Source organism: Channa argus, chromosome 22 (genome assembly GCF_033026475.1).
Source record: "Channa argus isolate prfri chromosome 22, Channa argus male v1.0, whole genome shotgun sequence".
NCBI classification, from domain to species: domain Eukaryota; kingdom Metazoa; phylum Chordata; class Actinopteri; order Anabantiformes; family Channidae; genus Channa; species Channa argus.
This window is the reverse complement of record NC_090218.1, coordinates 523,283-548,015: the sequence shown is the minus strand read 5'-3', so window position 1 is coordinate 548,015 and position 24,733 is coordinate 523,283. Positions and strand designations below refer to the sequence as shown.

Below are 24,733 nucleotides of genomic sequence, written 5' to 3'. Positions count from 1 at the left end.
TAAATTAAAATTTAAACAACTCCAGAGATTATTCATTTTACTTAAACATTTGCAATGCCAAATGACATTAAAATGTCTTACCCAATAACTTACTGCAATAATAGGGCAGTTTCTACAGTGGAGTTAGTACACCAAAGAGATTAGTGTATTAATTATAACATCAATGATCTACAATGTATCACAGAAGCAAGGAAAACGAATGTTTGTTCCGTTGTCTTTGTTCCATATACGTTTTTCTTTATCCGATTTGACGATCTACGATGTTGTATTTTTAAGCCACTTTAACAGCATAAAATGTTTCGAGCTGTCGGCCCACTGCGCCAAAAGAGCAAAGAGGCATTTGTGGTATGTTAAAATAAGTAAGTCACTCTCCAATATAACATCGATTAAATAAGGTCTCATTGATTATCGTATAAGTAGACTATATATATTATTCTTGTGATTTAGAAATTTGTGTGAGAAGTGTCCAGGCCGTGGGCTACGATCAAATGAGCGTCTGTCAGCATCTTTCAGGCTCTGGAAGCTTGTACATCATTTTGCCAGGGAAAACATGGATTTATGACATCGAAAAAAAACAAGACTATTTCCGAGAAAATTAGAGAGCCGACTGTAATTTCTAATTGTAGCAGATTTGAATAGTCTGTGCAGACAAAAACCTTTTCTGGTGAATTGGTCGATGGACTAGGTTTGAAGAAAAACAACGGACTTTTTTTGTGACACTTTATTTTCAAAGAAAAAAAGCTGACGACACACAATGGTACAGGATAAAATTACTTCGACAAATTCAAAGCATTATAATGTGCTTTTAAATTGTGCCTCTTTTACACATTTTTTGGTTTTAACAATCGGAGTTGACAGTGCACCGTTCTGACACAAATTTCTTGCCAACAACTTGATAAATATTATAAATACATGTCCATAGTTTAGCGCTTATATTCAAGATTGTCTTTAAATAAATATGCATAGAAAAAAGCTATCCCGAGTGTGGGCATGTTCAACAGCATTAACAACATTAGTGGTTATTTGCTTAGAATAGCAACAAATGAACAGGAAAATGAATTCACACACCGTACACCAAAGCTAACACTGCAAAAGCCTAAACAATGAATGTACAGAGATTGCTTTAGTTCATGTTCAAAGAAAATGCTAACACACTCCAATCCCTGAATATACAAAAGTTGTTACAAATTAGTGCAGATCAGCCAGAGGCCTATAAAACTTATTGCCTTAACAACCAGTTTAGAGAAGGAATTTCCGACAACGATTTCCGAAATCCTAAATTTCCAGAGAGAGAGAGAGAGAGAGAGAGAGAGAGAGAGAGAGAGAGAGAGGAAAAAACATGCAGAAGGAGGCTGTTAATACAAACTGCACCAGTTGCGTGTTTGTACATAAAGTAACCCAATTTTTACATTAGGAAAACTTGTATGTTAATTAACTTTTAGCATGTAAAATGTAAAAGACAGAAATGTCCCGCCTGGATTATCTACTGACATTTGTAGGACTTTAGGATAAAATGTCCTGAGCTGCAAAACTGATTGTTTAATTTACAGTAATATGCCAAACAAGAAACCTATACAAACTTCCACAAAACACAATGAAATGCCAGATAGTATATATTTAAAACTAGTTCCATTTTGGTCACAGATTCTATGGTTTGGACAGTATTAGCGACTTTATCAGAAAACAATTGGAGATATATTACATTAAAAGCAATGCAAATATCAGAAAAGTAAAACAAATTTAACTACAGTAGACAAAGTAAGATTTCTAGCAAAGATAGAATGGGTAGAATCTAAATAGATTTGCATCAAACCTAAAAGATTATGCTCAGTTTAATGAAATGGTTTACTCTTCTGTGTGTCAATGGTTCTTTCCGCGATTGAAATAGTAAATACAAATACTAACCCAATTCTAAGATTTTAAAAATAATCATAAAAACAGAAAAATCATTTCCTTTTCAAGGCTGGCTAGAAATAATTTTAGAAAATTATTTGGTTAGAAAGATATGTGTTATGTTTTCATAATAAAAGGATGCTGTTTCAAGTGTTGACAACCAAAAACATACTTGACGACTTCTGCTATTTTATTGCAAATAACATAAAAAACAATAAGCTCTATTGCTGACATCAATTCCAATTTAAGGCTATTAAAAATATTAAACCTGCATAATGAATAACATTACTTCTGCGGAAATAACTAATTTGATTAGAATCACGCAGCGTGAGTTCTGTTAAAAATGATTGTCATTTAAAGCATTGCAATGCCACAGTGCAGGCTCAAGTGATAGGAGTGCGAAAGCAATGGAAGCATTGGATTGATTTTAAAATGTAAAAAATAATTCACATTAGCAAAGCATGCATTTACCCTGCTCACAATGAAAAAAAACCAAACATTCAATTCTAGACATTCATAAAAAACACAAAAACATTTTCCCTGCTACACCCACTTTAAAGGTACTTGCAGGAGCTTGGTGTTACGCTGTTGTGTCCTGCTTAAGCCTTTGGCTACGGGCCTTGTAAACTTCAATTAGCAGGTCTTTGACATACTGGATTTCCCGTTCTACAGACTCTGCCTTGTCCCGCAGCTCCCGGTTTCTCCCTTCAAGGCAGTGCAGCTGTTCCTCCAAAGAATCTAGCTCTTGCCTTTTTCGCTGGCGATATCTGCATTAAGGACAACAAATGCACATTAAATATTTGCATATGTGAAATTACGTCAAAAGTTACATTTCATCAAGCAGAAACTAAAAATTACCTGTGAGCGGCAGTTTTATTCTGATCTCTCTTTTTCTGTTTGCGCTCCCCGCTTTCAACTGGAATGATGTCCACTTCATATTTCACAGCACAGTGGTCTTCCTTCAGCCTGCATGCTTGTCTATGTCCTGAAGATTCTAAGTTCAGACTCTCCCTAGTCATTAAAAGACACTCTGGGCCCTGATCCTCAAGGAAATTACAGTGTAAATCATGTTGACCTATCTGTAGACTCTCTGTTTTGACCTGTTCGTTGATGCCGCCTAAGAAGCCATGATAGGCCTCAGACTGTGGTGTTGTTCGTAGATAACTTTCGCTGCTCTCGCTTTTCCAGGAAACGGTGGCTTTTGTCAACTCCACGCTCGTTTTGATACTGTTCAGCACCTCGCTGTTACTACCGCTGCTGACCTCCCTCATGCTATACATCAACAAATCCTCTTTCTTATGTGGAACATCAAGTGATCCACCAAAGCCAAATCCGCCGCCAACAACTTTCGCACCACCTATCACATCTTGACTGAAACAGCAATTTTTCTCTTCTTTGGGCAGCACGGTACATCTTCTCAACTCGACTGCACTACCCAGACAGTAGCTTTTTCCTACCAGCTGCTCGTCCTCTACACAGCCATAATTACTTGTAAGGGTCACTGCTGAGTTACCTGAGATACTTCCTTTAGAACTCAACAAACTGTTATCATAGCCTTCACTGAACCTCACTCCCTCAGAGACTCTTTTCCTACCACACCCAGTGGGGCGACTGCAGCTGTATGGGGTGTGTCTTGGTATTTTGGATCGCCCAATGGGCCCGCCACAGATACTCAGCAGGTCCAGTTCTCCGGTTGCCAGGGTAACAAGAAGTGGGCTGGGTTCTGATTGGTTGGATGTAGGGTATGATGCGTATGGCAGCTGACTGAATGGCTGAGGACCCGCCGGCACAGGACCCCTGTCACATTTTCCCAGCCTCGGACCTTTCTCTGGCAGTGGTTCAGACAGGAAGTAGTCCTCTAGTTGGGCAAGTTCCTCTTGCAGCAGGGAGGTCATGACCTCCAAGTCAGAGGGCACCTGGATATCATTCTGAAGGGGTGAAGGGGGAAGGGAGGCATTGGTGGAGGAGGGAGGGGAAGGAGGGTTAGGGAGGTACGAGGAGAAATCGACTTCTTCCGTCATCCAGTCAGTAAGACCATCACCTATTGAGAGGGGTAAAAATGCAATCGTTACAGACTGGTGGAGAAAAACATTACAGCTAAAAACCAGCGTTCATGCAAATAAAAAAACGTCAGTCATCCGACAGTGCATGTAGCTGTTTTGTAAAAGCATAATCTAATCGAAAACAGTACATGCAAAGCAAGACTTTTTCAAAATAAAGTTGGATATCAGTACATTAGAGGAAGCTAGTTTATTACTTACTGTTCAAGAAGGACGAATGTGCTGCAGTGCCGAGCCCACCTGAAATGGGGAAAAATATAAAAAAGCGTACTCGCTGCAACTCACCAATTAAGTGCTGATTCTCCTCTGACACCTCCCCCCTGCACCCCTGTGATTGGCTGTGGTTAGCCTGTGGGTGAGAGAGAGCGAGGAGGTCGGCTGGGCAGACATGAGGAGTCTTCCAAACAGGAGCTGATGTTGCCATCATATTGTCTGCTGGTGCTTTGATTCAGTCCAAGTCCAAGCATATGCTGAGGGCAAGTAGGGTCTGACAGATGGGCCACAGAGAGCAGGGCTGGGTAAGCATAATGAAACCTAGAGGGTAAACAGAAACAGGGATCAGAACTGTGCACAGCTAAAAACATTCAACTTACTTATGCGACTGACGGAATCAGGAATATCACTCTTGCTGCTGTCAGTTGTCAGTTTCTCAGCATGACTCAGTCTGTTTTGACTATAATTGAGAAATTACCTGCAAGTTTCCAGCTTTAAGCAATTTCCATTTAACTCTCCTCTGCGGGAAATTAGCAGCAATTTATAAAAACATATTTATAATGTGACAAATTGTTTAAAGGGACAGGACTGGCAATCAATAATACAGAAGTGAGAGCTATGTCCATTGGGGTATAAGGTGCCCCAAAGCAAAATGATCTCAAAACACGTGGGACCTATTGATGCCGTCAAGGGCCCAACTGTTGACATAAGGTTCCAGAGTAACTAAGTATCTAAGAGCCATCCTGGTCGTTAAATAGAATTAATACAGATCAGCTGTTTCCAGTAGCCTGTTTCCTTTGAATTATTCACCTCTGCTTGGTTACTTAAGTATCTTAAATGACAGTAAGCTAATGTGATATCTACTGACAACCTGGCAAAACGTGGGATGAATGTGACAAAAAATGCGAGACTCTCCAGTTTACATCACGTAGGCTGGAAGCTATGGGTCATCGTCACTACCAAACAGCCTTTCAACACACTATTGTCAAAGCAACCAAAGCACGCACAAATCCTAGAATTCAAAACATGTACATCAAATGAAAGCAAACTTTTTAAGGAACAAAATAGAGTAAATAGTAGAAACCATTCAGAGAACGGGGTGTTGTAACTGTAAGCACAAGCAGACAAAACAAAGAGCTGCGACAATAACAACACAGTAACAAAGTTGTAGCGAGTAGAGTTGGACTTACTCCATTCTGGCGGAAAATGTGTAGAGCACTTAGGGGTGCGTTGCTAAAGCAAAGCACGACTTCTTTTCAGGTCCAACGAGTACACGAATTTACAGAGCCATGTTTTTGCTCGGAATATCCGGGGCAGCGCAAAAAGGACGAGTTGTTGCTTTGCTGTGGTCGACCTGTAAACTGAGGAGCAGCCTAATTGTGAGAAAGCATCAGTTCATTCACACCTAGCAACCAAGTGCGTCACCAGGACAAACGGTGCGGCTCAGATCCTTCCGCCCCCCCCACCCCTCCCATCGCGGGACAGCCCCCCGACCAGAAGTAGCGCTTAGTTCAAAGGTAACAGGCTGCTGCTACTAAACACATTTATATGCATTTAATTCAAATTCACACCAAGAAATTATGCTGTAGCAACATTAAATGTATAGAGAAGACAACTTTCCAAGCAAAAGGCGAAAACTGTTAGTTTTTGGATGAAGAAAAACTTCCAGGCTAAGACCAATTCAGTGTCAGTAATTTAACGGAACTGTAAAATGAAGACTGTGGATGCAAATAAGTTGCCCTGAGGCGTTTTATTGTCGATATCTCAGCAATAATCCCAAAGGTAATCACATTACTGTGATGCGTTACACCCTGTCATTGTTTTTCTTACTGTCCATTGTTGCCATAGAGACGAAGCGTTAGGTTCACAGCTCGACAGGGTGGAGGCAGTTGCCTAAAATTGAAGTTTGGAACCTGCTGAGAGGCTTGATTTACTTAACCACGGCTCTTTACAGTTCAGCCTGTACAACACTATAGGGCATGGTATTGTTTCGGAGAGGGACTATTTGATTCACAACGCATTTTGTTGTTCAGTGTCGGTCTGTTGCATCTCCGTTGCATCAGTGGTCCACGCTCAGAGCGATTGGCTGTGCGTGCCCAGATTGTCCTTCTGTCATTGGTTGGAATCGGCTCCATGTGCAATCTCATTGGTTGGCGGTAGGCAAGGCAGAGCACAGCTGTCCGTTATCTTTATTTTTTTTATCCTGCAGTGCAGCATGTGCACATGTTTGAGGTAAACAAACCGGGAGGTCAGTGCTAAGAAAAGCTTTAATATGTTGTGTTACACGGTTAACGAGCCAATTCGTATTCAATTTTTCGTCAAACAGAACAACTTGTGATTATCAAGTTTTTGGAGAAAATAACTCTCTGACTGATTATTTGAAGTTAATTAGAAGTTACTCACTTACAGGAATCTATGTAGTTTCTTTGGGTTATATATGTTTTTATCTACTGTAATTATGTCAAAAGGTTCTATCTTTCACTTTAACTAGTGGTTGTCAGTAAGGATCAACTCCAGCAGAGAATTGCTTGGCTTCTCATTTTTTGTCATCGTAACTTATTTAAGAATCCTTATTTTGGTGTTAAATCAGCGGGACACAGTTGGCAGGGCCAAATTATTTTACTGGTAAAAACTGTCAATATCAATTATGCAAGGACTAAGGCTTACGTTTTCTTCTTTCAGCAAATCCTGAAGTTGAATGAATGTGCCGTTCTCCTGTTGCTATAGTAATAGCGGACACTGCCCCCTATTTTATACTTGTTTTCTGGTTGCTGTTGCCATGGGATTTGCATCTTTCTCTTTTTCTCTCCCTCTCTCTCTCCTTACCTACTGTTTTCCATGCACCTCACCTCTGTTTCTGTACCCCTCCCAGTCCAACTATTCCTCCGTCTCATTTGCTGAGTTGCATCTCTGTGACATTATCATTTAGCCAAACCAATAGGGTTGTTTCCACTTCTGCTGAATTTGCATATTTATAGGATATAAGCATCTAGCCTGTAATAGGTTAGTCCACTGAGCAGCATGTCTGTAAATTGAGTTAAAGTCAAAAAAGATCTAACTGTTTGCACATAATCACATTACCCAGAATGACTACGAAGGAGTCGTTCCCACATAAAGTGAAACACATCCTCGGTCTGTAGCAGTAATCTAGAAAAGAATTATGTGAAATATCTAATATATGCAAGTTGATCTCTGTTCATCTGAGTCACTTAAGGGGACAGCCCTCATACAGATGGACTATTCAGCAAAATGCCCATTTTGTAGTAGCTGCCATAGAAGTGGAGCTTTGAGAGAATTGTAGAAAAGCAACCTGATGCAATCCAGATAAATGTAGTCGTAATGGAGAGCAGATTGAGATAGTAGCTGCTGAAGTTGGAGGGTCTCCCAGGAAATCGCTGACTGCTCTCTCTGTCTGGATTAATTGGTCCACTGAGGGCTTCCTGTTTGCGCATCATGAGAGAAATCCAAGGTGCTGCTCATGACAGCATTGCTGCATTTCCCTCTTGTCACCTGTATTAAGTTCAATTTAAGTACAATTTTCTTTATAATCATGGAGGAAAAGATGTAAAATGAGTTCATTACACAGCAAAATGCCTTTTATTTTCCTGCCTGCTTTAGATAATCCCGTGGGTGTTTCACGGCAAAACAACATACGACCACTAAATTAAGGAAAGGAGTGTTGACGGTGTAAAAAACTGAGACATTTGAGGTTATGATCAGTTTTATTGCTAGACAAGTTTGTCCATCTACTGATGCCCACATTCATTGTCTGAATATTGTGTATGAGCTAACAAGTCATAAAAGTCAATGCTGCATGCCAAGTGCATGTATGCCATGTTAGTGAGAGTTACACCATCATTTCATCATCATCTCTCTCAGAATTTATTGTCCTCAACTTTTGCCCCTCTTTGAACACATGAAGAAAACATGGAATTCAGTTACAAGTTGTGAATGGAAGTGTCTCAGAGGGGAGTTGTGGATGTTTTTGTGTGTGTTCAGCTTACAAATTAACCATTTGTTTCTATGTTTGGCATGAAAACTGTTAATCACATCTCAAAAAAGTGATGAGCTTAATATCATTTTTCATTCATGAATATTTAATCTAGGCTAACTTCATTTGCATTCAGCCATGACAGATCTGAACTAGTCCCTTATATGGTTATGTTTATTTACTACTCCTCAAGGACTTCATAGTAAATGAAAGGTGTTTGATGTAAAGTACTACAGTCCGTTTTGTCTTCCTTTGGGGATGTAAAAGCTTTTAGGAGATCTCTTCCAGCAGCTCTGACTCCTAAAGGCATTTTGATAAAGCCATGCATGTCACACAGAGGTTACCTTGTTAAAACTCATTTTACTTCATCTTTAACATCAGCAATAGATAGATAGACTGGCACATTTTGTGGGTGGAAAATTTCATTTATAGCCTAGAAAATCTTTTGTAGGTGATAGAATTTACAAAAATTACTGTACAAACAAAGTCAGAAAAACAACAATAAAATAGCCATAATCTTGCAGATTTATATTCAGTTTTTCTGTTCATGTCACACTTGAACTTTTAACATTTTTAGCTCTTTATGGCAAACAGGTCCCTAATGGCTGCTCAGTGTGATTCACAGCACTCAGGCTGTGTCATGCTGCTCAGCAGAGCCATTTAAGCCACAGAGACATATAGTCTATCACCTCTGAGCAGATATTCATTTAGTTTGACCATATGTTTCATGGTCATAGCACAACTTACACAGGTGTATCACATTTAATAGAGCTTACTTACCGATTTATTCTATGTTTGCCCTGGACTTGAAAACCTAAGTTTGAATGTATCTGTTTAAGTCTGACAGTAGCGTTGCTTGGTCTGGGGAATCTTGATTTCTGCTGCTGAGGTCAGAACTTGCTGTAAACAACATAAAGTAATTAATCAATCCTGCTTTGTATTAATTTTTCAGGCAGATAGTAATGGTGTAATTGTGTGAGGGATATTTCCCTGGTGCATTTTTACCATCATTTTATGACCACAGTGCACCTATGTTGCAAAGCTAAAATTACTTCAAACTGGTTTATTGACAATGAGTTCACTGAAACAACACCAGATCTCAATTCAACACAGCACTTTGGGAGTGTGATGGTGCTATCATCTCAATATAGACCAAAATCTCTAGGAAATGTTTCCAGTACCTTGTTAAATCTATCTGAAGACAAAATGGGGTCCAACATGGTACTAACAAAGTGTACCTAAGAAAGTTACATATTCCTCAATAAATTAATTTTTACATCTAATTTAGTCGCATTAGTAATTAAGTTAGTATTATATCAAACCTAAATCCAAAAATCTACATATAAATGTCTTATCAACAAATAATTTTACTGAGGGCAAAGAGCAGTCATGGTACCCCAACTGTTGATAATGGAGCAGACCAGACATTTTAACACATGAAAGTGTAACCAACCCCCTTTAGACTAATCTTCTTTTTTTTTTTTACATGAATTGTGTTGTTTTTTTACAGTTTGAAAAATCTTTTACTATCTAAAAATTGGCTAGATAGAAGTAGGACAGTGCATATACAGTATGATACTGGACATGGTAAAATACAAAAGAATAATATTCCACTCAGGGATGCAGCTGTGATATTAACAATCTATGTTAACAGTATGTTGGTCTCATTTGGTCAACACTGATTCTTTTCCCCTCTGGATATTTTTCAGATACCGTTGTTGTGCCTGCCATGAAACCTAAAAACATGTATCTTTTATTGTAATTTAATAATTTGCATAGCGTGTGCTCTGTTTAGACTTCATTCTACATTCCCTTCAAAGAGAGTGAAGATGATTTGTTCAAAGCGTTAAACATTAAGTGTGGAAAATTTTATCGGTGTATAAGATTAATTTAGTGAAAGATGCTTTCATCTGCTGTATGTGTGTGTGTGTGTGTGTGTGTGTGTGTGTGTGTTGATGCGTGTTTGTGTGTGTGTTAGGGAGGCTCATGTTCAGGGGCTTGGGCTGGAGAGTTTTCTCTTTAATCTTCTAAATTAGCCCAAACTGACATGTGGATATGAAAACTTATATATCTCAAATGTCTGTAGTGAAAATGAAATGAAAATGATAAGTCCCTGACAGGTGATCCTATAAACCTGCTCTATAAGCTGAGAGATATCTCTATTTTATCGGAATATTTGAGGTTGTTCTCAGACAGGTTTAATATCTCGCTGTAATATTGACAAAATCATGTGAGACTTTACTAATTCTCTGGTTGACTGGCTCATTTGTGATCTAAAGGCCAGTCTGCGATTGTGAAAGTGAGGAGAGATCACCCTCGGTTCATTAATATTTTACCAACAATAGGGCTGGGTGTCACTCACAGTGATCACCACAGAAGCTCACACTGCCCGCTTAAAGAACTGTTTATTATTCAGCCGGGCTAACCGGATCCTCAAAGATACTGAAAGGCTTGATACGTGAAAATCTCTCCCAAGGTCAGAGTAATGCAAATGTTTCTGAACATTGTCAATGAAACTGCTCAGAAATATAGTCCTCTTAAGCAGGATTATTTATCTGCTCTAAATTACAGTAAAGGAGGATAAAGGGGAAATTGATTTTAATTAACATAACTAAATATAACATGTTTTTGAATTCAGTCCAGGGATTTTAAATGAACATTTCGAGTGCAAAATCTAATCTGTACCTGTCAGGAGCAAGGTGTGTTTCTGTGATTATACATGTGTGTTCCAGTGAGCCCTTTCGTAAATTAATCACAGAATCCAGTCATGTACTATTTATGTACACATGCACCTCTTTTTCACTAATTTGAATCAAGAGTATAAGAAGAGGTACACTGTATGAATATAATTATTTATCAAAGACTTAATTTGAGAAGTTTTGGTAATGCTTTAGATTACAGCCCGGGACCTTCAGGGTAAGTATAGTGAACTTACTGTGTACCTACTAGTAACAACGTTTTACCTCCACTGTATATATGGAAACATTTTTGTTGTTACTTGATAACAACAAGCAAACTTTCGGGAATAACAGGGTAACAAGTTGAGAATAATAAAAAAACCTACAGTGTAAGTATTTTGTATTAAATGTTACATGATAGGTGCAAATACTTATGGTGTAACTACATTGTAAGTACAGATAAAAAGAGGGTAAGACGCTCCACTTTAAACGTATCACAGGTATCGCACTTTTCATGCAATATTTAATTATTTATCAATAAGTTGTTTAGAATACTAAAGTTCAACTGATTTAAATAGGTTTTCCATGCTTTGAGTGTATAAAAATAAAAGTATAATTGCTATTTATTTAGTCAAAAATTATTAAATCTAAACCCCTTTGTTACCTGGAGTAATACTGTAAGTACAACAACTGAGGGCTGTAATTTAAAGTGGAGCCTCTTACCCTTTTGTTATTTGTAGTTACACATCAGTTACATCATAAGCATTCAGACTTATCGTTTGATATTTAATAAGTATTGCTTAACTACAAAATACTTACACTATAGATAGTTTTCTTGTTTTTATCTTGGTTCCCCATTATTCCTCAAAGTGTGTTCAAATACGTATCCATGGGTACTATTGAGTTACACTGTTGTTACTAATAAGAACAAAGTAGGTTTACTGTACTTACCCTGTAAGTAGGATGTTTTTTTACGTGTTGTCAAATTTCTCAGTGTTGAATCATATATGTTAAGATACATGTGATTTCACTTTTGTTTTAATTTGTATTTCTATCCCTAGTGCAGGATGAGACATCAGATTAATTAAAATGAGGCAGAAATAATTAAACAAGCTATGATTTTAGTACTTCCTGAACAACTTCTGTAGACAATCCGAGTTAACGAGCCAATTAACAAATTAAACCACCTGACTATTCTTATTTAAATACAGAGCTTGTCTTAAAGGGAACACCTCTTGTGGAGCCTATTAGAGCTTATTTTGAGAAAGCTACTAATTAATTAGTCATTTGTGAGAATCGCTAATTAAGGCACAGTAGCAAGACCTAGTTTCCAACTACATCTGTACAGTTTAGCCAATTTGTCATCAACAAAGTAGTTTAAAAGACAAACAACCCAACAGATGCATCATATGATTTTATTTATTACGTGTATATAGTAGTTTTACAATATCCTTATAGGAGCATAATTTTTATGTTGTTAAAATGCTAAATCTTACCTGATATATTTATGTCAAATACAGAAACATGAATGCTGTGTTACTATCCAAATTAAAAGTCTTTGTAACAATATACAGAAAGTCTAAAAAACCTTAGATGAAGTATTTGGCTTCAAGTTGTGATAAATTTGATAAGTAACATGACCATTTTAAAGTAATTGTAAAATAAATACTACTAAAATGTGTTTTAATAGCAATTATAGTTGTGTACCTTTTAAAATTGCATTTCAAAAAGTGAAATGAGAAAAGTTAAAAGTTAAAGAAAAAAGTAGAAATGTATCAAAAACGGAAACAAACTGCATTTTAACACTGAATGCACGGATCATCTTCTGAGGTGTTCACTGTTTCAGCTTATATGAAGTTTTTCTCAAAACTTATATTGTAATTATTAACACCTTTTGGTAGCAGAATATAATGTAGTTTTTGTCCATTATCTTCCCTCATAGATCCACTGGCAGGTCACTCACATATTTTCTTTCTCATATTGGCTGAAAGATAAACACAACTCATACATTTTTGTATATGCCTCTGTATCATTATTGCATTTCCAGTTCATCAAAACAATTAGACTTTCTCTTCATGTGTCCATCCGTTACACACGAGGCTGTGTGTCGTCAGTTCCAGCTCCAGCAGGGAGCCTCTCAGCTTTGCATCTAGGTGTCTGAGTGCTCACTCAGTCCCTCCAAATCCTCCAAATCTGTCACCCAGTGGTCCCTCAGCTCATGAACTGCGTGTAGCCCTCGGCACCTGTTACTATGACATCCATCCAGATCCTCATGGCCTCTGGGGACGGAGCCACCATGTAGTAGAGCCGATCGTGGGTTTTCACGCAGAACGTCAGAGATGGATTGGGGCTCTGGAGGATCATGGGGAGAGAGGGAGATGTTTTAGAACACACAGTTCCAACTGCACCTGCACTACCTATTATTAATCACATTTGTAAGAACTTCAGATAATTATATATATGTCTAAAAATCAGTGTTTTCTATACCTCTGAAAATATCCTAAAATAAAAGATACCACTGACCCTCAATTTAGCAATTTTGTTTGCTTATTGTTTCAAGTATTACTGCTGACAATATTTGCACAGTTAAAATGAATTTAAACTACTGTATTAGAAATGTATTTGTTTTAATATTAGTAAATCTACCATTTAAATTTATATTACATATGGTGCATCTAAACCCCTCACATTTTATTCTATTAAGTTTATTGATACATGAAATTAAAAATACTTATCCAAAACATTCTAAAATAGTTGGTAAAGTTCTAAATTATGCATCAAGAAAAAAAGACTGTTTACCTTGGTGGCACTGCGCAGATGATCATAATAAACCTCTTCAATTGCCTGAAAGTAAATGAGCCCTTTTAGCTTGGTCTCGTGCTTGTCTAAGAGGAGAAGAAAAAAAATTAAGATACATTATATTACGTCTTGTACTGATGCAAGACCTCTGCCAGCACAAGCAGCAGACAGTACATTCAGCCAGTGATGTAGGCTGACATTTCAGATTTGTTTCAAATTAACACTTTCTTTAAACAAATATTTCCTATTAGTTTTTTAATGCAGGACTACATATGTAGAAAAGCAAAGTAGATTAATCGTACTAATTAGTCTAAAACACCTCCCTCATATGTATCATTAAAACGAAAATTTTAATGATAATCAAAAAAAGTTTTATAATCCCTTGTGCCAACAAAATGTCTCTGCATAAAAATAAAGAAAAAAACAGCCACAAAATATTTTTGGTAATACGGTGTACATAAATTGCTAATAAATCTTTGATGGACAGCATAACGATGTTCCAGTAGAATAACATGTGAAGGAAGTTTTACAATTTTAAACAAAGAGACTTTTCCCAGCCAAATTAAATTATCAGCAAGTTCATATTACTGGAGATCCAGACAAATATTCAGTTTCTATGTGAGAAATGCACAATGACTCTTCTTTTTAATTTTACTATTTAGCCAAAAATGTTTCCTTTGAGACAAAGTTTCCTCTTGCAGTTTCTTTTAGCAAGGATTTCAGTGAACTCAGCTCGATAAATCTGAAATCACCAGAGGTTGAGAGAAATTTGATAGTAAAACAGCAGATCTATGGATGAGGAATTGATGAGGATTGTTTGTTTTAGCATAATTAGATCATAATAAAGAGAACTTTTTTATCCATTTAAGTGTATCATTTAATAATGTCATTGGTTTAAAAAAAATTATCCTTTCATAAAAGTAATTGCAGTGTAAGTAAAAGAGAAGAACAATACATTTTATCTTGATGGAGCAGAAGCCAGACACAAAACATTTTTAAAGGAGAAAGGTGTTTTTCCCAGCAACACATAATCCATGAATAGATATGAGCACCAGTGTATCAGATAAAAGTTAATTAAAAGTGCAAGTCTATTTCAAGCTATGCCTGAAGTCTTTACCATCCCATTAATCTGACTTGTTTTCTTCAGTTGTACTTTCTGGTTTGTCTCTTTTTTTTAAGCCTTCTTCCTGCTGGCGAGGTTGAGATATATATTTTTTAACTTAAAAAGAAATGCCTTTTTTGAAAGTAGGATGTGATGTTTCAGTTCAACATTTCCCCTTAAAGCAGGTCAAACCTTTTTTCCAGTCCGAAGAATTGCGGTTTTCTTTCTTTAAGCATTTTGAAATCAATCCATAACGAGGAGTTTTAGTGAAAGTGTGAATGACGCTTATCAAACGTAGTAACTGGACTGATGGGATTTTCCAGATTCTGGCTACACTGTCTACATTCAAGGTTTTTCTTTGTCTAAGGTCATTTTTCTTCCAATAAAATCAGTTTCAAAAGTTCTCAAGTCCAGTCTTTTCAAACAAAATGTTTTTTTTTCTTTTTGTCTTTTTGTCTCTTCCATTCACGCTGGAGCACTCGTCTGAGAAGCAAACATCCAGCAACAATTAAAGGCAATGTTTTGAAATACGTCCGACACTTTTTCTTGCTTTCCTTTTTCCATAAGTCAAATCTGCTTAGTAATGAGATAAATGTTTTTGAAATTTGAGGTTCGTTTTATTAGTCACGAACAAGCCAGGAGCTAGCCTCCTCCCCAAGAAAAACACATCTAGAGAAAGTATTGCATCTTATTTCATCACCATCATCACCATCATCTTCGTCAGGAGTGAGGGGGTGAAAAGGCTAGGCAAGTGAGTGGAGGGAGAGGAGCAAAGAGAACAGGGGCGACAGTGATGAAAATATACTTGGATTTCAATTTGTACTTGATTGTAAAGTAATGCCTCATAACATTCTTGTGAATTAAGGAAACAAACTGTTTTTTTTTTTTTTCAAGTTCAGGGGACAGTCTGAGACATGTGAAATACAAATGGATTTCACATTTAACCCACATGAACAAGGCAGAAAATTCCAGTTAGAGCAGCTTGAATTAGAGTGTAGCCCAAAAGAATTAAAGCTGGTTGGGACACAAGTCAGATTTTCTGCTAAAACACACAGTAAGAGTCTACATTCCTCAGCAGAGCCTCAGCACTGTTAAGGTTTGAAGCAAATAAATCAGGCCTCGACCAAATGTACAGCTGGGAACTTTTTAACATACTGTAAAGTTTATACATACCTCTTTCAAGTGGATTCTTATGTGAGAAAATTGCTTTGATCACATTGGTTTTATAAATGAAGCCCAAGGCCTGATGTGGACATGTGTAATAAGTCCTTCTTCTTAAATTCTCATTTGCATGAGTGAGACAGGGACACCTTTCACTTAAATTGTTCTTTAATAGTATGAGAAAATCTGCAGATATTTGATTCTGACAGATCCTCTCAACATAAGACACAATGTTTCTGATTGCACAAGCATGGGTGGCGCCTGCATGGTCAACTTCTCCAAACACCCCCCCCAAAAAAAGAAGAAGCACAGAGTCCTGTCATCTACTATCAGAGAAAAAACAGTTTACAACTACAGTAGGTATCTGCTACATGTTATATGTAATCATTACGCTAACACACTATTTCTAAGACTTAAAGGTAGCTAAACCTACAGTACAAACAATTAAATGTACCACAAATAGTATTTGTTGGTTCCATTTTATGTAAAAAACTGTTAATTATTTCCAGGCTAGAGTCATTTTAAAGTACACTATGTAATCAATCTGCATATATTTATTTTCCTATTTATGAGGTTGAAACCAGAGTTTTATGTCAGAGAAGGGCTTCAAAACACGTTTAATCCCGTTTTCTTTTCTATGATCTCTAAGTTTTCATCAACTTTTTCAACAACAACAAATTACTGATTTGTGGAAGTGAGGGAGTAAATCTAAGTGATGACCTCAGTAACCTCAATGTGTAATGAGTTGACATATCAATGAAATCATCATAAGTAAAGAGGATAGTTAAGATCGGAGCTAAAACGCGGATGTATTTTTATTCTTCATCAATAAATGTTTGATTCATTTTTAGGTCTCTACTTAAAAAAAACCTAATCAGGCAAATGTCCTAAGTAATGAAACCTAAACTTACAAAGAATCCATAATAATAAAACAGATACATCTTCATATTATAGAGCAAATGTTAGTGTATCCTCACCCACGTAATAACAGAAGTTCCTTTTGAGACGATCAAAAACGAACCAGCGTTTCTTCCAGGATTTGATTTTGCCACCCATCTTCACTAGGTGGCCCTTGCACATCTTCTCTGTGAGGTTGAGGTAAGGGCAAGTGTCTATGTTGTGGCCCGACGACTCCACGTGGGAACGCAGGTCGAACTCCTCCTTACGGTTTGGCAGGTAGCGTGTCATTGGACGGGCCTGTAATGACAATGATTCATTTTGCTTTAATGATTGATGAACACCAAGCCTTCAACTTCCAAGTAAATAAGTTACTCAAATTTCTTTAAAGTTTCTAAATGCTGACTTCAAATGACATGACATTAAGCTTTGAATAGTTCTTTATGTCGATCGCATGCTTTAAATGCACAGAATGATAATTAAATATTTATTGTGTAAGACTATGGAAGAACCATCTGATTTGATTTTTTAACTTTCCAGGACCTTAACAGTCCTTCTGCTTTGTGTGATGTCCAGCAAGTCCTACGAAAAATATTTACATTTTTAGCTGCAAATTACTGCACACTATCACATGCTGTATAGGTTCACTAACTCTGCTGAAAGCCATCAGGTGTTGGACAAGTAGTGAAGTGTACAGTGGGTTTATTACGGCTTCCATCCATCATTATCTATACTGCGTGTCCTGCCAGGGGTGTGGAGTGTTGGAGCTGATCTCAGCTGTCAGGACAGCAGTCCATCATGGAGCCACACACAGAAACAGACAACTATCTACACTCACACCCACGGGCAATTTAGATTCCCCACCTAACATGCATGATTGTGGGAGGAAACCCAGGGGACTCATGGGACTACTCAGGGGAAACCCATGCAGGTATTCAGGAGAACATGAAAACTCCACACAGAAAGGCCACAGCCAGCAGCTGAATTCGAACCGGGAATCCTTTTGGTGTAAGGCAGCAGCCCTTATTCACCACCATTCAAGCTGTTTAGCTGAAACCGCTGCCTGCTGTTGCTGGTGAGATTTAACCTCCAGACGTAAGAGCAAAATACTGAGCGGTAAAATGCTAAAATGCTATGTTGCACTAAAGGGACAGACCTGGCCACTTTACTGGAAGAGATCTGTACCCCTGTACATTTCCTAATTTAATGCACTGCTCATTTGAAAAATCGGGTTATTGCAGCTTTATGTCTGTCCAAAGCATGTGTGTTTATGTGAAACCCAATTGGTAAACAAACACAATCATCCAAGATTAAAGCTCAAATTAAGTATATTATATTTTTGTACCTCGCTCCCTTCCCACCGTTTTCTTTCACTGTGACTTCCTGTCCTTCTGTCACTCCTCCTTTCTCTCTCCTTTCTCTCCCCTTTCTCTCCCTTCTCTGACAATCTTTGATCTTTCCCTATACCCAGCCTCTTTTTAGTGTCTCGCCTCTCATCCTCTCCCCCAAGTCTCTCAACCTCCTCCCTCCCTCCACCCCATTCCATCCTCTCTCTTCTTGCCACTGCCGTCTCCTCCTGCTGCTCCACTGACCTGGGAGAAGTGTTTCTCTCTCATCTTCACCTCCTCCTCCACCAGCCTCTGCCTGTGGGCCGCTTCGTCCTGAAGCCTTTTCTCGGCCTCTTCTCGCCTCCTCCGCTCCGCCTCTAACATCTGCCATCGAGCCTGCACCTCCCTCTCCTGGGAGCATCAGGAGAGGAGAAATAGGAACAGATGGAGAGGAGAGGATAAAAACATAACGGGGGGTACAAGGAGATAGGGAGAATATGTTAATGGTAGGCAAATATTGCAATACAAAGTGAATGACTGTTAGAAGAGACTCATGAGAATTCAAGTCCCAACTCAGGGTTTTGCAAAATATATCCCTTAAGTCTGTATAAAGAAGTGTAAGCTTTGCTGATGTAAAATGATCCTTTCAGATACTTACACGTAGGTCTATTTTTTTCCAATATGAAGAAATAGTACAAAGACATATAAACTACTTGCAACTTCATTTCACCACCTTAAGTTCACTGTTCAATTTGAGGATCATATACTGTGTTATTAAAGAAACATAAGACTTCTGCAATAATTCAGTCAAACTTTTTTACCATTTGTTTGTTGATTTTAAAATCACATCATGTTGGTAAAGTCCAAATGAATGAGTTTACACAAATTGTAATTAAACAAAATACATTTGTTGTTAAGTTTTTATCAGCATGAAATAAAAAACGAAACAGGTGGGAATATCAAAATCTTTTGCACTGAACATCATTTTGATTGTTCCATATGTCATTTGCAGTCTTTATCAATAGCAAATAATGGTATTTCTATGCACATTCTCGGCTGCAATGCTGTGTTTGTATTATTTGCCAGAAACCTAAGTTATGTGCTGATCCAGTATTGCTAACTACTGAAAATGGCATAAATAGCAGCACCATTTGTACAATCTGCACAATATGGCCATTTGTACAATCAAGGTCAGGTGTTAACATGTTTATCAGTACTATACTACAAGAACATCACTTGTTCTGAAACCACAGTAATGTTTATTCATCTTCAAAAACAAATGAAAGAAATAACATTTTTAAAGAAATTAGACAAATTAAAATTAAACCAATCTCCAACTTGCACCCCTTGGCTTTAGTTTAGGGTGTACATATACAATAATAATTTTAAACTTCTCTCTGACTTCCCTATTTTAAAATATTTCTCTTCTGGCTAAAACATTACTCCAGACAACATCACCCAGAGGAGTTTTACATCATTAGGAGTTCAGATAATATAATCTGGGGGAGCTCTGGATAAGCAGGTTGACCATGATTGAACTCCATTGTGTGAGCAACGAGATGACATAATGTGAACTGAAGGTTCCTCCAAATTATGTCATCTGGAGGCATTTTACCAGCCAGAAGAAGAGAACTATTTAAAAATAGGGAAGTCCGAGAAGTTTAAAAGAATTATTAAACTAAAGGAATGAGGAGCAAGTCGAAAATTGTTGAAGTTGCCTTTTAAGCAACTCATCCACTGCAGCTCTTGCCGAAACCTGAAATGAACTTCAAGGGCATAAAGTTTTGGCAGTGAAGCTGGGAACTCACTCGGTTCTCAATCAGCCGGGCTTTCTCCTGCTGCGCTTCCTTTAACATCTTCTCCATCTCTTCTATCCTCTGGGCCTCTAACCCACAGGCACTACAACATACAGAGAGAAGGAGCGTCTGATGACATGACTATGACAAAGCTTGGGATGAAAAAGCAAAGAGACATGCCTGGAAACCAGACACTGAGAGAAAGACAAAGGTTTCTCTGTGAACACCAGCAGCCAAAACTGAGTCTTTGAACTTGACAAAAACACTAAAAACTTGAAGAGGTTGGCATGGCAACAGCCAGTGTACTAGTAGCCACGGGAGCAGACATATAGCAAAACATGTTGTCACGGGAACAAAGCACAGTGACCCTACTCCTTGGAGACGGGGCAGACTTGAGTGTTCCCATGGAAACAGAGCCAATTGCTCATTATCTAGTCTCTCACCTTTCTGGAGTACATGCAGAGTTGCCGGTGGAGACGCTAGTCTCCATGCTGTCTGAGCTCTCCAGGCTCAGGGTGTCATACGCCTGGTTTCCGCATGGTGGCGTGTGATGGTGAAGGATGGAGTGATGGACTGTGGGAGACACATCTGTAAGAGGAGAAAGGGTACATAAACAGATGTCACAGACTCACAGTGCCCTCTTCTGATAGTGCCAACTCATTGCTACGAAATGATTTTAAATTCAAATCATATTAAAATGAGTAGACTTAAGACCATACTAGTGATATAATGTTACCACATGCACTTAAGAGCAAAAAGACATTTCCCTAGGCTAGACTCTAGACTTTTATCAGTCTAAAAGTCATGTGGGCAGGTCAGGTGAAACACTGCTGTGTGTAAATAGAGATGATGATGAGATGATGAATAGAATAGAAACTAAAGTACCTTTGCTCTGCAGAGCCAACTGCCTTCTGGAGTCCATGTCTAATGGGTTTGGCATCTCTTTCAACGCTAAGTGTAACCCCTGAAAAGAGAACATCACACAAGGAACTACTTAGCTGAGTGGATGACAGTTGAGGTCTGTGAGACATATGTGCTCACCTTGGTGGAGGCATTTTTCTCATGAGCAACGCCACTGGAGTATGGCAGGGCTTCACCACTGCTGACATGAGTCACCGATGCTGTACAACCTCGTACAACCTCACCATCTGATTTGGACTTTAACAGCTGAGAAAGGAAAGATAGATCAGAGCAAATGGCTCTTTTATTCATTTGAAGGTGATATGCTTTAATTCCAAACAGCCTAGAATTCATTCTTTCAAATGAACCAAGACTGAGATCATTTTGAATCTGACTTTGTGCTTCATGACCTTTTGTACAAAACACAGAACTCTTCTAAACAAAAGAACAGTGGTCGCTCAGGTTTTCTGTAATTAATTAAATCTATGTATTAATTTAACTTTAGCGTCATCCATAGTTGAGTGTACTGTATCTGTCACGCTGTCTAAATGTCAAACTAACCAGGATTATTATTGATGTCAAACTCACGCCTTAAAGTTAAAGCTCAGCACTTTGTCTCAACTCCTTGTGGCCTCTGCAGTTCAGTTTGTCCTTCGGTCACATTCATGCCTAGTTCTTCAATGTCTTTGGCTCTGTTTGTGTTACTGCTCTTTTTCTGCACCTTTCCTCTTCAGCTGAGCACAGCATTGATCTTGATTGAACTTCGCTCTTCACAGGTGGTTATTAGTACCACCAGAAGAAGGACCACACTTTTTGCTGAAAGTCCTTTTTGAGCTCACATTTTTAATATGCTTTGCAATGTGCCTGCATGATTTCATATCCAACTTAATATTACATCTACATAAACAGCAAATATCCGCCTAAAGCCTAACATGTTAAAGGTAACACTGCTTATTTGTTAGTATTGTGGCAAAAAGGAAGGTTCAGCAAATACCCTGTCCTCTTTTGTCCACTAGATGGCCTCAAAATCATAAGAATATCCATCCATTCATTATCTAAACCTTTAAGGGTGGCAGGGTTGCTGTGCTAATCTCAGCCCCCATTGGGCTAAAGTTGGGTACACCGTGGATAGGATGGCATAAGAACATAAACTGTTGAATTGTTCATGAGAATCACCTGGATTCAGGGGTTTAACATAAGGGGGCATTTGGACTGTGGTTACAGCCTTTATGCAACATGCTGAATTCCAACAAAGTGGGTTTTATGACAGGGGATGTTATTAATGTAAATGCTGTAAACCACAGTGAGGCAAATCTGGCAATTGGGCTTTATCAAGCTAATTTGAATTTATATATCTGTATTTAATGGCATTTTATTTGGCCATATAAAATTAGGTTTGATTTGTTTGGGCATCAGATGGGCATAAAGCAGTAAGCAAGGATTACCTGCCCGTGCCTACGTGTAGAAAAAGACTTTGCAGGCAGTGGTGGAGGACATGACTCAGGCTCTCCAGCAGCCATAATTTCTTGATACCAGCGCTCGAGGTTAATAGGAGGCATTGCATTCCTGCTCAGATCAGGTTGGCTCTGAGGTGATGAAAAGCATTGGGCCAAAGACAAAAGGAAGCAGTAAAGCAACAGCATCAGTAACAAAAGCATCAGGCAAGTAAGAAAGATAAAAATGGATCATTCCTTGTAGCAATATCAGACTGTGAAAGCTGTGATCTGCTTCAAAAATGTACTTAAAAACTGGACAATGCGAACTATGAAAGACAAACCTGTGCAGAGAGAAAGGAACGCGGGACACTTTCAGTTGAAGGGCATGAGAAGGATTCACAGGAGGCAAGTTGGAATGATGAAACAGAGGAGGAAGAGGACCGATCGACTTTCTGCAGCCCAAAGATCTGACTTAACTGACTGATTGTGATGTACTCCTTTACACAAAAAACCACCCCATACAGGTTCATAGAGAAACAAGGCACGCAGATACATTTACAGAACAGGGAGAGAGCAGAAAGTGAAAAAGAATATGAGGAAGCTGAATCTATAGGAACCATATTTTGAAATAACTTCAATGTGCTTAGATAGGTTAATTATGTTGCACATAAACAAACGAGAGAGCAGGCAGAGTGTCTACCTCGCTTGGCAGAGCTGGAGCTACAGCGAAAGAAAGGCAGTGGAGAGCAGCGGGGATAGAAGAGTGAGGTTGCATAGAAGCCTTTCCATACATCCTATAGACATCAGACAGTCTGAGGTACTCCTGCATTAACAGCCAAAACATGTGGATAAGACAGCTTAACATGACCAACGTCAACACTTCATGCAAAAGTCATGCAAGGAGTCACACAGCAAACATAAGGGCATAATTTAACTTGGAAATACTTATTTTACAATCACCCACACAAGGTTTTCTTGCAATTGGTTTTATGATGTATCTTATGATTTAAGAGAATGTTTTAGAAAAACAATTCCTCTCACATGTTACAAATCAAAATGTGCAACCACTAATCTGAAGAATGAACAAGCCTCCAAACAAGAGTACTATAAAGAAAAAAGCAGGAATATTACCCACCAGCTTGCTGCTATTAGTATTTGCTAAAAAAAATACCACACACTCTATTGTTCTTCTATTGTAGCATGGACATTTGGGATTTGTTAGGTCTTGTTACCCAGAGGATTTTGTGCAGATTTACCTCTTGTAGCCTAACAGGATAGAGTTCAGTGGAAGGGATGTGAGAAGAGGAGAAGGAGGCAGAGGAGGGACAGAGGCTCTGAGGATGACCATCCACATAAAGAAGGTCAGGTTCGCTGATGTGAAGCAATTCCTGTTTAAAAGGTTAATTTGTGCTTTTCTTAAATTAAATCCACTGTTGCAGTCATTTTCCTCCAGCTCAGACAACATAGGGGATTGTGACATCATGTCTCACAAATTCCTGCTCACCTCTTTCATGCTCCTATTAAGCACTGGGAAGTTTCTCCCTCCTGTTAATGTGTTGTACCTCCTCTCCAGGCCAGACAACCTGTCTTGCTCCTAGGAGGCAGAATGGACATGCAGTTGCTTTAACTACCTGCGTCACTGTTACCAATTAATTACAATGCAGTTAAGACTAGGTTCATTATGAAGGGCCAACCTTGTGTAACATCTCCAGAGTTACTGTCCTGTCTTTAGCCATCCTCTCACAGTCCTGAGCTGCCTGTAACCCCAGCTGCCTCGCTTGAGCTTCCAGAGCAGCTATCTTCTCCTGGGAATCCACATGCCACACAATCTCATGTTGGTGATCATATTTTACAATAATAGATATGATTCCTGCTTTACGTATATCCAGACCTTCCTCTTGGCCACGCTGCAGTGATACTCAGCTTGTCTTTGGAAAAGCTGCAAGCTTTGCGTCTCCTTCTTCTCATCCAGACTGCTCTCCTCCTCCAGCTGGCAGAACTCCAGCTCCTCAAACTGCTTGGTCCCAGACTCCAGAGCTTCAGCTTTCTGTCCAAATACAGAAATATAAATACATACACTCCTTGAAATCTCTATATAGATTTGTGACAAATTTATAAGGACAAGGCAATATTCTATATTTTTTATTACTGTCAACAATTCCCAAGAATAGACCAAAACCAACAATAGTAGAATATTGTCTGCATAGCCAGTGCCTGATTTGTCTACGCTTCAGCGTCCTTTGTTGTACAAAAATGAAAAAATAAAATGCATCACTGAACCACAAAGACAGACTGGGTGACTTCCTAATTTTCTACAGGTACATGAGTAATGCAGTGTATTCTGAGTCTGTGCCACATACAATATATACTAAAGTGTGTGTTAATCAACAATTAAAACTAGTAACCAGCAAACACACAGTTCACTCCCAATTATGTAACACTGGCTAAAACCTGTGTTCAACTCTTCCACAAAGTTCCA

At 38.4% G+C, this 24,733-nt stretch overlaps 2 protein-coding genes across 11 annotated transcripts in view; both read right to left on the bottom strand.

Annotated features, from left to right (window-relative positions):
• Positions 1-301: 301 nt before the first annotated feature.
• Positions 302-5,607, bottom strand: atf5a (activating transcription factor 5a). 3 transcript variants are annotated; one of them, XM_067491811.1, is made up of 5 exons: positions 5,357-5,607; positions 4,155-4,487; positions 2,752-3,934; positions 2,447-2,660; positions 302-1,275 (listed from the first exon to the last, which is right to left on the bottom strand). In XM_067491811.1, exons 2-4 carry the CDS (start codon positions 4,378-4,380, stop codon positions 2,474-2,476), a joined length of 1,596 nt encoding a protein of 531 aa, XP_067347912.1. In that variant the 5' UTR covers positions 4,381-4,487; positions 5,357-5,607; the 3' UTR covers positions 302-1,275; positions 2,447-2,473. The 3 variants fall into 3 exon arrangements, with proteins under 3 accessions (XP_067347912.1, XP_067347911.1, XP_067347913.1); XM_067491810.1 differs by lacking the exon at positions 302-1,275 and having other exon boundaries at positions 1,331-2,660; XM_067491812.1 differs by lacking the exon at positions 302-1,275 and having other exon boundaries at positions 1,331-2,660; positions 4,239-4,487; positions 5,357-5,605.
• A 6,629-nt stretch (positions 5,608-12,236) lies between these two features.
• Positions 12,237-24,733, bottom strand: part of phldb1a (pleckstrin homology-like domain, family B, member 1a) — a 29,031-nt gene continuing 16,534 nt past the window's right edge. For 4 of the 8 annotated variants that reach the window (XM_067491508.1, XM_067491507.1, XM_067491510.1 and 1 more), the window contains 15 exons: positions 24,146-24,301; positions 23,949-24,059; positions 23,759-23,848; positions 23,511-23,642; positions 22,955-23,077; positions 22,596-22,751; positions 22,264-22,404; positions 20,960-21,085; positions 20,804-20,882; positions 20,362-20,506; positions 19,931-20,021; positions 18,387-18,533; positions 16,875-17,094; positions 13,635-13,720; positions 12,237-13,187 (listed from right to left, as the gene is read on the bottom strand). In XM_067491508.1, coding sequence (XP_067347609.1) covers positions 13,047-13,187; positions 13,635-13,720; positions 16,875-17,094; positions 18,387-18,533; positions 19,931-20,021; positions 20,362-20,506; positions 20,804-20,882; positions 20,960-21,085; positions 22,264-22,404; positions 22,596-22,751; positions 22,955-23,077; positions 23,511-23,642; positions 23,759-23,848; positions 23,949-24,059; positions 24,146-24,301 — 1,944 coding nt within the window. In that variant the 3' untranslated portion in view covers positions 12,237-13,046. The remainder of the gene's footprint in view (positions 13,188-13,634; positions 13,721-16,874; positions 17,095-18,386; positions 18,534-19,930; positions 20,022-20,361; positions 20,507-20,803; positions 20,883-20,959; positions 21,086-22,263; positions 22,405-22,595; positions 22,752-22,954; positions 23,078-23,510; positions 23,643-23,758; positions 23,849-23,948; positions 24,060-24,145; positions 24,302-24,733) is intronic. The other 4 variants (XM_067491509.1, XM_067491511.1, XM_067491513.1 and 1 more) reach the window with 4 other exon arrangements.

Bases quoted from the DNA above. Each gene is read 5' to 3' on its own strand.
- atf5a (XM_067491811.1), bottom strand. From the start codon at position 4,380: ATGATGGCAACATCAGCTCCTGTTTGGAAGACTCCTCATGTCTGCCCA. The intron at 3,935-4,154 runs GTAAGTAATAAA...CCCTCTCAATAG, and splicing joins ACATTCGTCCTTCTTGAACA to GTGATGGTCTTACTGACTGG. The intron at 2,661-2,751 runs GTAATTTTTAGT...TCCTTAATGCAG, and splicing joins AATAAAACTGCCGCTCACAG to ATATCGCCAGCGAAAAAGGC.